The sequence below is a fragment of the Ammospiza nelsoni genome, chromosome 15 (genome assembly GCF_027579445.1).
Source record: "Ammospiza nelsoni isolate bAmmNel1 chromosome 15, bAmmNel1.pri, whole genome shotgun sequence".
NCBI classification, from domain to species: domain Eukaryota; kingdom Metazoa; phylum Chordata; class Aves; order Passeriformes; family Passerellidae; genus Ammospiza; species Ammospiza nelsoni.
The window spans coordinates 13,065,839-13,079,491 of record NC_080647.1 but is presented as its reverse complement, the minus strand read 5'-3'; the positions used below and the strand labels follow the sequence as shown (position 1 = coordinate 13,079,491).

The 13,653-nt window shown below is 39.4% G+C and overlaps 1 protein-coding gene across 4 annotated transcripts in view; it reads left to right on the top strand.

The window, feature by feature from the left end:
* AFF2 (ALF transcription elongation factor 2) overlaps positions 1-13,653 on the top strand; it is a 331,211-nt gene that overhangs the window by 78,878 nt on the left and 238,680 nt on the right. For all 4 annotated transcript variants that reach the window (XM_059483223.1, XM_059483224.1, XM_059483225.1 and 1 more), the window contains exons 2-3: positions 5,749-5,869; positions 12,424-13,317. In XM_059483223.1, the coding sequence (XP_059339206.1) occupies positions 5,749-5,869; positions 12,424-13,317 (1,015 nt within the window). The remainder of the gene's footprint in view (positions 1-5,748; positions 5,870-12,423; positions 13,318-13,653) is intronic.

The window sequence follows — 13,653 nt, the reverse complement described above, 5'->3', positions numbered from 1 at the left end:
ATTTCTGCCTAAATATCAGATTTTGAAATTCCTCTCATTTACTTAATACATTTTATGACCTGCTATGAAATTTAAGACCTGAGGCTGCTTTTTCTTTTTTTTCATTTGGAATAAATGCATTAAAATACCACTGTTTATACTGGGAGAATCTGCATAGATGAAGGAAGGCAGTTCTTCCTTTGTACAGAGCTGTGGTGGTACTCTGCTTTTACATGAAATCAGTGGAGTTATGTAGAGGAGAATTCCTCTGTAATGTAATGTATTTGTTAGAAGCAGTCTTTCACCTAGTTTGATTGCCAGGGGAAATGCTTTTTGCCTTGTGCTTTTAAGTCACATTGAAGAATGGCACAGGTGTAGAAAATCAAGGATATATTTGAAGCGTGGGGGAAATCCTCATTGACCTGAGCTGGATTTCTCCTGTAAGTTAAATAAACTCTGAGTGGGTTTTGATTTGGGATGTTTTGTACCTCATGCAGGCATATGAGTTAGTTTTTGAGGAAGCCCAGTTTCCGAGTTTACTTCTCCAACTTCCTGAGTACATGTGGGCAAAGTAAAAACTATGAAGCAACAACCTTGGGAAAGGACTTTCAGTTCTCAAATTCATATCATTTTATATCCACTGTGTCTTAGTTTAGATGCTTGTGTTTATATTTTGCTTCCACAAATTACAAACATTTCAGCTTGAGAACTTCTTTCATCATTTAGGCATATCTGATAGTTTAAGGCGGAGGGGGGGGTGGAACTAGTACAGGGAAATGTTTGATTTGATGTAGTGTGCATTTTTGTGAATTGAGACGTGTTATTGAGAACACCAACTACTTCTTCCTTAAATTGTGGATAAATGCTGGCTTTTTTGAATGTCATTCATTTATTCTCATGGATGTATTCTGTCACTGCTATAAAGCCTCTCTGCTCCTGCTTTTTTATTGATTCTTTCCCTGTTGGGCTCTTGTTGTTTTGACTGAATCAACAGAGCTGTGTTCTGTTCTCATTCGTGATTTGTCTGCAACATGAGGTGTTTGATCATTTTTCTCTCTTCTACGTTTTCTTAATATCACAGAGACTACTCCTTCAAACTTGTCTGGTCTGACTTCTTTCTTCTGCTCCTTCTCCAGTCTTTCAGGCTCTTTCCTAGTCTTCTGTGCTTTCGGAGACTTCTGTGGCTTTAGTTACAACAACTTTGAAAATGAACCCCAAACGCTAGGGCTCAGCCTTTAGCTGTTGGTCTCATTTCATCAGCTTCCCTTTAACTCTTCCCTATAACCTCTTACTTTGTTGCAGTCTGTCCTAAAAGGTTTTTTCTTTTTCCTCCACATCTTTTGCACCACATCCTCTCACTTTCACCAGAGATGACTGCACTGTACTTTCCAGTGCCCCAAATTTTATTCTCCTTCTAGTTCTCTTTTGTAGCCAGCGCTCATCTGACTTTCATCTCTTATCTCCAGATCCACATTTTTAGCTTCTAGTCCAAAACCTGTGTGTATGTCTGTTATCTTTTGCCTTGATATAACCTCCTTCTGCCTCAGCCACCTCCTCCTCTTCTCTGTTCTCCAGGGCCTGGGCTGGATTGTCCCCACAGCCATCGTGGGCTGCAGTGGGGTGCAGCTGCAGCTCTGCTGTCCTTGCTGGCACCCTGCAGGCTCACACAGGCTGAGCACCTGGCCTGTCACAGGCAGCAGCTCACCCCTGTCCCCAATGGATCTGTGCTGCTCTGATTGCAGAGCAGTAAATATCCAGTGCTGTTATGCAAAGTGCATTTTGCCCCAATGTTAGCACACCAAAAGAACATTGCAGTTGTAGTTGCTATTCTTTCTGCCATATCCACCACACTGGTAGTTTGTAGGTTGGTGGTCTGCTGTGCTCTTGTACTATGCTTACTGCTCACCATTCCTGATCTACTCAGATTTATATACAGGCTTCCCCATTCAAATACAATTATTAATCTAATAAGTGGTAACAAAACAATAGAGCTCACATGTTTAAACTGCATTCTCATGTAGTAGTTCTGTCTAGGGAGCTGCCCTCTTGGATATAGTGAATATTGTGGCTTACAGCTGTTTTCTTCTGTATCTCTTTTATAAAATGTTTATGAAAGCCTGCTCTCCTGGCTTTAGAGGAGTCATGAAGTATTTCCCATACAAGTGAGACAGACTGAACTCTGATGTTCCTCACAGTATCTGACTATAGTTTTCACTGACACCTTCACCACTAATCACATATCTGTATTTCACAGAACATTAGTTAAGCTAAAAATTAAACATAAGTCCCAGAGATTGCATTGTGTCTGCAGTAAGAATTTCTGGAGAGCATCCCATTAGGTTCTCAGTGCACTGCAGCCTTAAGATCTAATCAGCATCCCTCTTTGAATTACACAGAACCCAAATAAGTTGTTATCATAATCTGTGTATGATCTCACAATATTTGACTTCCTGTAGCCACAATCATCTCTGTGTCAGGCACTGTCATAGCAAAAGTACATTTGCAGAGAAATAAACCAAGTAATGGTCTTGACAGGATGAACAACCACTTCCTTTTGCATAGATACTTTGTTCACTTAAAGCCGTCCTGTGACTCTGTCAGTAGGAAGTTCAAAATGCAGCTTTAATTTTATTCTTTGTTTTGTTCTCACAAGAGAATATATGAGAGTGAGATTTGGATTGAAGCAGAGGTAACAATTTACTTAAGGTTTTGTTTGTGTTGTAACATGGATTCTCACAGTTTTGTAGTCTGTAAACGTTTTTTGGGTCTAGGGCTTAAGGTCTGCTTTTGTACTCACCTCTTGGGTGCCTGAAATAGAAATCTTTCATAAACACAATAAAAGAGAAATACTTCACTGTGTTGTGTTGGAAAATACTGTATTTTCAAACTTTTAATGTTAACATTCTAACACTCTGTTAGTTTAAGTTAATGTCTTTTAAAGTGATTATGCCACTTTGAATTATACCAGTGCTATTTTCATAGTTTTTGAAGTTGTGGTTTTGTAATGTGTCATAAAGCATATCTTAGTAGTCCTTGGGTCTTTGCTGCTTTTTCTCAGATAGGCTATGGCATAATGCCTCACTTGGTTTCCTAAATACTTTGCATGCTTGTGACCTGAGCTGGCTTTTAGATAACAAAATGCTGTAACCTCACATGAGGGGTCAGATGTGTTATGTGCTGTACTGTGTGATCTCTGTAGCCAGATTTTTTGATTTGAATGTGGCCAGGATTTCACCCTGAAACCCCAGGCCATGGAAGCCATTGGGAAGCTGTAAAATGCAGCTCTAACTTTCATGAATAATTCTTTCTGAAGTGAATGCTGGGATGGGAGTGCTTCCATAGCAAACATTGCTTGTGCAGGATATAAAATCTTGCTTAGACTAGAACCGTGTGACTGGGCTTATAACGTCACCATGCCCTGATCTTGCTGAAGAGTCACACAGTCTGTGGGTCAAACTGCCAGAGAAATCTCTGGAAAGATTCCCCCATGACAGGGATAAATATAGTGCGTTCCTGCTGCTCCTGGGCTGGATTATTTCTGGGTTAACCCCACCCCCTACTCCAGCAAAGCTGTGGGGAGAGATGGAATTGGCCTTGGCCTCATCTTTGGGTGCTAGTTTAGGAAACAGCTTCTGTTTGCTAACTCCCATATTTGTGGATGATAATCTTGATTTAGGATTCAAAAGGAATTCCCCCCTTCACCTTTTAGTGAACAGGTTGCTTGTGATTTACAGTGTTACATTGGCAATGTGGTCATGTGTAGAATAGAAAAGTGACTGTCCTTACAACAATTTCCCCTTCTGTCTCCCTCAGGAGACCAGCAAATAGTACTAACAAAACTTCTGCAAAAATACAGCATTGATTATAACACTGTTCTGGAGCTTCCTCTTGGTGTAAGTGATGTCAGTACATCAGGAAGTGTTACAAACAATTAAATTAAATAAAACAAAACATAGCATATTTTCAGCCTTCTAATTTGTAGAAGGAAAATGTGGATGGCAGTCATTCAGCTCAGCCTATGTAGGTGGCTTTGCATTCAGTTTACAAGCCATAATCAAGCCTTATTCAATCCAAGTCTGAGTAGTCTTGAATTGCTAAAACCAATTATTAATTCATATTTTTTATTTAGAAATCTCATTGTGGCATGTCTTTCTTCTTTTCTTTCCTTGCCTGTGTAAAAACAAGTGTATAAGTGTAAGGCTACATGGAGTCATCAGGCAACAGACATATGCTTTCCTGTGCTCTCCACAGGGCTTGCAGGTTCAAACACAACCTGCCTGAATCATAAGAACTTTAATTGAGTAGATAAAGAGGTCCTCATAATTATAAACTGCAGTAGGTATAACAAGAGGCTAAATACATAGCTGTGGTTTTAATTAGCTGGTGCTTCAAATTAGTAATTGTGGTTTCACTCAGAAATCAGTGACTTTATACACTGTTAAAGCCTCATCACTGTGCAGTTCATTCCTCATTATATCTCTCGGTGTGAAGCTTTCAATACAATATCATGCTGAGCTAAAAAGGCAAAAGTTGTAGATATTTGGTTATCTTCCAAGTGCAGTGGAGCTCTATGGAGATTTAATTCATTCTCACCCGAGATAGGAGAATTAAGTGTTCTTTGTTACAGCTGGAATGTGTGTGTTTGTGTGTAAGCATCTGTACATACAGGGTGTGTGTGGATGTGTGCACGCACGGCCAGGATCTATCGGGGAGATTGTGCTTACTGCAGATAACATCAGGGCATGCACCGAATCTGCTATTCAAATTGTCATCTGGAATTCGGGAGCTAATTAACTAACACAAAGCAGAGCCAAAAGCCTCGTAACAAATCAAATGCGGCTTGAAAGCACAGAAGTGTCCCTTAATGCTTGTCACATGAGAGGTTGTCAGTGCAAGTTGAAGTATGCATCTTTTCCTTTCCTCTTTCCTTTGCTATTTTTCCCTCTCCTTCAGGGTTTTAATTATATCTCTTCCCTCAGAGGAGCAGGAGGTAGTTTGCAGAGCCAAGAGACCAAAGTACTTCAGTGTTATTCAGGGGAGAAGTGAATGTGGTCTCTCAGCCTGTCATCTAGGTCTGGCAGGTGCACAAAGCAAGCTGACACACAGATAAGTGCCACTCACCATTGCTACACCGAGGTGCTAGATCCTTTTCTGTGTTTGTGCGTAGAATTATCTGATCCTGGCATCAACTAACCTAAAATCTTTTCCGGCAGCCTGCTTCTACAAAACCCTTCTTAACCGCTCCTTGACATCTCCAATGAAGCCATACATAAATTTTAACAAGAAGTGGGACAGAATTAGGTGGTCTAAATCACATGAGGCTAAACTGGAGCCTTGGGATGGATGTTCAGTGTAATGGATTTGTAGCTGTTGCTGTGCTTCCTTGCCTTCACATTTGCTTTCCCTGCACAGACCCGTGCTTTGTGGGCACACGTGTGTGCAGGTGCACATGTGTTACAGGCTGCTAGTACAAGGATGTCAAAATTTTTTATTTTTCTGCATAATGCTCTGTGAACTGGTAAACGATATTTTCATTGTTTCATTTAATCACTTTCTATTTTAGAAGTGTACTGACTGCCCTACTGCCCAATTTTGCATAGTTTTATGATTCCAGATTTAAATTTGGGAAAATGATTCAGTGGCTGTTTCTTTCAGAATTGTCCTCAGGAGTTGCATTGTTTCTGATGGTTTGTTGCTATTACTGATAGTAATAAACATGTAACAAAATGATGGGGAAAATAATGTGTTGTCATTTTTGTCTTTCTCCAGTCACTATGAGCAAGACCGGAGTGCACTTAAGAGGAAGGAATGGGAGAGAAGGAACCAGGAAGTCCAGCAAGATGAAGATCTCTTTGCTTCAGGTTTTAACCTCTTTGGGGAACCCTACAAGGTAAATTACATTGTTACATTTTGCATTTTCAGAATGTCTTACACAAATACAGATAAAGTTTCTCATCACCTCTAAGGAATGGAAGTGTTGCATCTGCCTTGGTACTTCCACTCTTGAATACACTGATTATCCAAATCAGCATAGGGCAGCAGAGCAAACTGAATGTGCTGCCCAGGTTGCATTGGCAGAATGAGGAGTTTTGGTTACAATCCAGTTCAAGATTTCTTCCTCAACACACAGCAAAGTCCTGCAGTAGAAGTATGTGCAGCTGGTATTTCTACAAGTGGTTTGTACCTACAAAGCTTACAATAACTTCTTTCATTTTTAGGAAGAAAATATATCTGAGTTTTTAAAACCAATGTCCTCTCTATAAATAATGAGTCCATAATCTTTCTTGTGCAATCATAACCATCCAAAGAAGTCTTTTGGGAGACTGAATCTTTGGGGAGCATAACAAGGATATGAAAGGGACTTTTGTTACAAGTCTTATTCTCTCTAAGGAGCTTTGCTGCCTGAGATTTTTATCACCAAGGCATGTCCCCCTTTATGATTTCTGCTGCTTTGATTTTCAGTAAGACATTCCCTAAAGAATTCATAGGAATGTAAATTTCCATATCTCTTTCTCCTCCCAATCAGTGACATCCATTGAAAGGCCACCACTTCATCTTTCCATTTTACATTGTTAGCAGCTGTAAGGGAGGATGAGGGCTCTTTGAAAATCACCCAAAAAGGAGGAGAAAAGACTGCCATTATTATCACATGGTGTCTAATAATTATAGACCACAAAAGTGTGGTGGATGCACTCCTGGCTGTACTTTGGTTCAGGCTGGCTGAGGAGCAACAGGCCTTTCTTTCTTGGCATGAATTTGCCAGCTGGAAAGCCCCTGGCTCATGTTCAAGACAGTGAAGGTGTCTTGACAAACATTTCAAAAGGTGGTTTTGAAACCCTGAAGTGGAAGATAACCAAAGTACAGAGCAAGATATCAGAGCTAAAGTGAAGACATCTATCTTGTCTGTTGTATTGATTAGCAGCCAACTACTTTACCCTGTAAATGTCACCACCAGGATGAGCCCAATTTGATCTCTCCCTGAAGTGCAGCTGCCCTGCACCCCAGGTGACCCTCTGCTTCAGCAGGGATGCCTGTCAGGGGTAAAGATTCACTCTTTACCCAAGGCTGAGATCCCTTACCTGTGACATACACGTGATGCCATGCTGAATTAATCCTATAGAACATTACTAGTCCATGTAGCTACTCAATATTTTGTAAATATTGTATGAATAGTTCCATTAGACTAATGTAAATTGTTATTTGGATTTCAGGATGTAGACCAGTATGCAAAACACTGCAAAATTTTGTGGCAAGAACTGAAATCATATATCACCAATATCTATTGTATAATAAGAATAACAATATCTGATTTTAGATCTATTTGGTGTGTGTATTTGCACCAAATGTACACAGAGAATGTGGTTTCTTTTAAAAAAGTGAATGATTAAAGAGCCAAAAATTATCCTGATGGTCTTTCTGGGCAAATTTTTTTAAGTTGCTTTTCACCTACTTGGCAGAGAAGTTTGTAAACTTCTTGTGATTAAAATATAATACAATACTGCCCTAAAAAAGCATTATAAAGTGTGAAAGATAAAAATTGATAGGAAATTGCATGCAAAAGTAGTTAAATATTCATTGGTTAAATCAGTCTTAAATTTGAAAAAACAGGTAGAAGCAAAATGAGATAGGAAAGTTAGGTCTTGCTTTCACTTTACATTAGGAGGAAAAAAAAAAAAGGGATGAAGTGATAGACCGCTGTTTCCTTTTTAAGTTCTGCATTGCTAAGACTCAGCCAAAGTAGAATTTCCTAGGCACTAATAAAAACTGAATCTAACTCTTAGTGGATATGTAAGGATTTTTATTCCTAAATAAGTGCAAAATTAAATTCAGGGGTTTGTTTGCATTTATTCTAAAATAAAATTAAGAGACCCTGATGTGAGAACAAATATCCTGCATGTGCAGTCAGAATTTCTTCTCTACTTTGAGATGACCAGATGTTTCTGTGTTCATGAGACTCAAGGTCTTGTGCAGACAAGAAGCTGCTCTTGTCTGTCCTGGTCACTCTCAGTGGGAGCCGAGTGAGATAAAACACTGCCCAGCAAAGTGCTGTGGCCTGTGATGGGCACAGGCTCCACATCCTCACTGGGCTGGCTCTGCTGCTGAGCATCAGCTCCTGGTACAGCTGGTACATTTCTGAGAGATCTGAGGGTGGGAGCTGACATGGATGCTGCAGTGGCAAAGAGAAGGTTGGGAATAGCAGGTTTCAGGAAACAGGAAACATATCTTTTTCTTTCTTTTATCCCCAGACCTTGTGTCCTTACTTGTTTATTATTCCTTCCTCATTTGCTTCAACAGTATCCAGAGGAGGGACCAGGTAGGGTCAGGGCAGGGCAAGCCACCACTGCTGTTCCTGAGGTTTTAAAGACTGAACAACTGGCGGCTGTTTTAAGAATGCACTAAGAAATTGATGCTAAAAGTTGCATTAAAAGAGCAAGGAGCTGAGATTTTCTCATGGAGCCTACTGCCATTGTGTATCATGAGATGTGTGGAGCATCTGCCTTCATCCAGCATCTCTCTGCTCTAGCTGTTACAGCCTCTTTCTTTCCCTCTGTCAAATAAAACGTGGGTGTTCATTGTAGTTTTGGACAAACGCGTGTTTCTGCATTGATTCTTTGTAGTTTATGTATGTGTGCACTTAGATGAAAAGAGATAGTTATTTCTGTGGGTGTATAAAATACATTTTTCCATGCTTGTTAAAAGATAAATGTCTCCTTTTGAAGCTCCACTGTCTCATGTGGGAAAACAACACCTTTGACAACGTGATGACATCCAGCATTATTTTGGGAAGGTCAGGCAGTAAGGGTTGTGTTGCTCTTCAATTCAAGTGGGTTGCAGGTCCTGCCTTCAAACCCTGGTGCAACCTGTTCATGCTGGATTTTGCAGAAGGGATCAGAGAAGGGCCTGCAGAGTAACAGCAACAGACATTTGAAAAAGCAATGTTGGAGCTTTCCTGAGAGAAGCTGTAATTTTACTACTGAATTGTTGATACCTTTTAATGTTTTGAATTACTCACAGATGAGGATTTTAAAAGAAAACAGTAGGAGAATTTTTGTTACTTTTCAAAGGAATTGCCTCAGAAGAGTTCAGCTTGAGAAAGAGAACCTAATGGGCAGCATTTCCATTGTGGAGCCTTTGGTGAATATTAAATCATTTATCTTTTTCAGGTAAAGCCCCTCCATGCTTTTCAAGCTTAGCATAAAAAAGATCTCAGCTTCTGATCTGTGGTGGTTAGCTTAACTATGAGGCATAAGGAAGTGAATGAATTATGAAACCTCAAGTTTCACACAAATTTTCAAAAAAACCCTTGTAAATGGGGCCTATAACTTTGAGTGCATTAGTTCTTTTCTTTGTAAAACTATAATGCAATAGCCAGCTAGCAAATTAGTCTTCCAGTAGGATTCTATTATAGATAGCTTTTGAAAGAAATAGAAGCAAATGCAGGAAGATGGGCATTTCCTAAATTAACAGAAGCCTAGAATGAGGGGGAATGCTACTAGCCATGAGTCATAAACCAGGCATATAATTTATGCCTTGGAATACTCAAAATGCTGCATTTTCTTGATAGCAACAAAATTGTGATTCAGCATGCTGTTAAAAAATAAGACATACAGAGGTTTTCTTTAGGAAATCAGCCAATTACCCAGCATATGAAGGTAGAAATTGTCCCCAGTCTGGAAGTAACAAAGAGCAAGGAGAAATTATGACTGGATTTTGTGTTTCTTATGCTGGTATCCAGGCTTGTCAGGAGTACTGTGCTTCTTGTGCAAGCCCTGAATTTGTTGTGGAAATAAAGTAAAAACATTATTGTTATGCTTTATGTCTTAAATGCAGATGGAACAGTGCACTACATTCCTGAGCTCATTCAGATTGTGGTGTGATGCCTAAGTCTGATTTTAGCTGGATGTGCTCTAATTTTATTTAAATGTAAGCCAAATTACCATTAATAATGGGTTTTTTGCTTTGTAGTCTGGTCCAAAGGCCACTGAAGAGAGCAATTATCTTTCCATTGACTTCAGTAACCATTGGATATGAGCTTTAGTGTACTTAAAATACACTAAGGATGTTTAAAATAATTTAATCTCCATGGTTTTCAGTAAATATGTTTTTATTAATGTTCCCTGTAAAAGACTATGAATAATAATAATAATACCTAACATTTATACAATGTCTTTTATCCCCAGGATGTGAACATTAGGCATAAAGTAGAATTAATATAAAGCAAAGTTATATTTATCATCATGTGACATGTAAAAGAAAATACATGGAGAGAATTAGGTACTTCCAACATAAAATAATTGGAAAGATCTACTTTCAAGTTAAAACATTTTCTCTGTGAGGATGTAGACAAGAGCCATTTAGTGTGCTGGGATGTTGAAGTGTTACAGTTATGATATGTTGTCAGTACCTTTATTTTTTTTTTAACTTGTGCTTTCTGGAAAGAAAGCTAACTGCTCCCTGGAAGTGTAGCTGAACCACAGAGGTGAAGGTTGGTGGTCAGGTTTTTTTTTTTGGTGCTGTTATTTCCCATGTTCTATCCCGTAAGGAGTTAAAGTGTTTGGGCAGGGAGGAAACAGAACAAGTATGTAAGTGTTTAGACTTCGAATCATAATTCCTGCTGGGCCCTTAAGCACAATGGAATCTCCTTGTTTTAAATTTGGGGGTTGAACAGAGAAAGCCTGGTTTTGGCTGCTGCCCAAACAGCTCATTGTGCAACTCAGTTGATGGAGACTGCTCATATACAAAGAGCTTATTCTTGGCTTAGCTAGAATATAATTTTTGCCACTAAAATGACCAACCTAGGGACTTAGTGAATTAAAGTGATTCGTGGTTCTCCACAACTGGGATTATTAACTGTATCACTTAGGAGCACTGGCAAAATGTATAGAGATGGGAACAACATTGAACAGTTAATTTTTAAATCACTGCCTCAGTGCAGTACTAATATATGTTACAATCGCTGAGAATGAGCAAAAGGAAATTTGCATTTATTATCTTCTTTTTTTAACATTTTTTATGGCATGTTCAGTACTCTGCTCATCCTCTGACTAGTTCAGCAGTGTCTAATCTAAGTAGATATTTCAGGAGAAATCCATGCATGAATTTTTTCATCGCTCAAACTTCTCTTTAATACTTGAGGAAAGTGGGATCAGGGGCATAGTAAGATCTCTCACCAAAGAACTGTGACACTCTCTAACCAAGCACAAGCTCCTGCTGCTGATTTTTCCCCATCTCAGTGTCCTGGTGTTAAGGCACCATTGGGTTGTGGCACTCCTTGTTTTATTGAGTGAAAAAACCCCTCCAAACAGAAGTAGAGTTGGCTGTATCATGGCATAACTTTGTCATTTAATTCCAGACTGTAGAACTGAACCATCTGCTTGAACAGGAACTGTAGTTCAGCTTTGTTTTTATCCTTTGAGTCTTGTAAAGCCATGAGCTTGGGGAATAAGATGTTTTAGTTCTCTGCTGGTCACTTCAGTGGAACAGAAAGGTCAGTAGGAAGGCTGCTGGTTTGCATCCATGTGGGGTGAGTTAGAACAGGAAGAGAGAGGAAATCAGCTGTATATTAATTATAGCTTCCAGCTTATTTGTCCAGCTTTTTACAAGTGAAAGGGAAAAGGAAAAAGAAACTTGATGCTTCAAAAGGAAAAGTATAATAGCAGTGAAACAAATATGAGTCACTATGTATTTAATAATTACTGGAAATCAAAGAAAAGCAGGATTAAGAAACACAACCAGCCTGCAGACAGCAGAAGAATCCTGATGCTTAAGAATGTGGCAGTCATGTCTGTTTATGTTCTATGAGAAAATGTTTTTGAATGATCTTTTAGTTGAACCTACCTGTTGCATGTGGTAGAAGCTTTTTCTTCTCTGGATTGAGATTAGATACTTCAGGTCAAACTCTACTTTCTATGGAAAAGTAATTGAAGTTAAACTGGAGTGAAGAGTTTGGTGCTATTACAGACTGTACAGCTTCTATTTATGGCAGGACTGTGGGTCAAGGGGCTGATAGAGCAATAACATACTTATATCAACTGTGTGATTACAATTCAAATGCTCAGTAGCCAGTAATTGTGCATTCGTGTTTCGCACGATATGAAATGTACAAGCCAAACATCTCTGACATAAACCCAGTTTATTTTGTGCCTAACATCCATAACTGATGCAATTTAAACACTTCTCTGAGAGCATATTTAAGAAAATGGGAAGCAGTAGACAAGTGTTACTGATGCAAGCCTGTTTCAAGAGATTCTTTGAACACAGTTATTGATAGGTTTTTCTTACATAACATATGCAAAATGTAATTGAAATTTAATTAAATGTCAGCATGACACCATTAAACAGCTAACATTTGCCATCTTCTAAGACAACTATTCTGAGCAGTAACTTGTAAATCAGGAATTTACTCACGCTTTTCTTGTCCTTTTTTTTATTTATATATTTTAGACAAATAAAGGCGACGCCCTTGCAAATCGTGTCCAGAACACATTGGGAAATTATGATGAGATGAAAGATCTGTTAACCAACCACTCCAACCAGAGCCACCTTGTAGGAATCCCAAAGAATTCTGTCCCACAGACGCCCATTGACAAAAATGAACAGAACTTTTTCCCAGAACCGAGGAACAGGATGATCCCATCTCATCAGATCAGCAGCAACTCATCAACATCAATGCCTCCACCTTCTTCATTGTCATCTAATTCTACTTTGCTGCCACACGGCCACCAGAGCAGCAGGAAGTCGAGGACAGACTGGTCACGCAGTGGTCACAACTCCAGTGGGGCCCAGCCAAGCCAATCCAGTGGTCAGCAGAGTCGGACAAAGCACAGCTCTTCCCATGAGCAGTCACAGGGCAGGTATGAAGATCTCTACAGCTGCCAGAGTGAGCAGCATAAAAGTGGGGGAACTGAGGAGGCAAATGCTATGGCAACATCTTCACATTCAAGGAGGCACACTCATGCAAAGTCAGCGCCTGGAGAGCACACCTACAAAGAAAACAGTCATTCGAAGTCACCCACAGAGCTCGAGTTTGTAGGCCATGGTCCTGGATCTCCACTTCCTTCCACTTCTTTGCTAACTGCAAACAATGGTCTTTCCACTCAGAATTTCCCACCAGGACTTCACTGTAAGAATAGCATGGTCCAGCAAAAGCCTACAGCTTATGTCAGGCCTATGGATGGTCAGGACCAGGTACCCAATGACTCACCTGAACTGAAACCCCCGATAGAAATTGAGAGTGGATATGGAAATCAGTCCTTTGGAGCTCTGCTGGAAGGAAAAGTGAACACACCTAGTTCGAAGAGCAAAGTACCAAAGCTCAACATTCCTCCTGTTAGTGAAGTAAGTGGTTTAAAATATCTTCTCTCTAGTACTGCTTGAGTATTACATTCACTAAATATTTTATCTCTGGAAATATGCAGTTGCATTACTGGAATAAACAATACAGTGTATTTCTTTTTCTAGAATGTGCATGACTTCTTTCATCGGTTTGTTGTGATAGTCCCAGTAGCAATATTTAATGTAGTTTTTAAAGCACATCTTGGAATACTAACATTTCTTGTTTATGATTAATATTAAAAGGCTAAATCTCTGTTGGGTGTAATATATGTGTACCAGCTATACTGGTTCTGGACAGGGAACTCTAATATCTCAGTTCATCTGCAATTTTCACTCTTG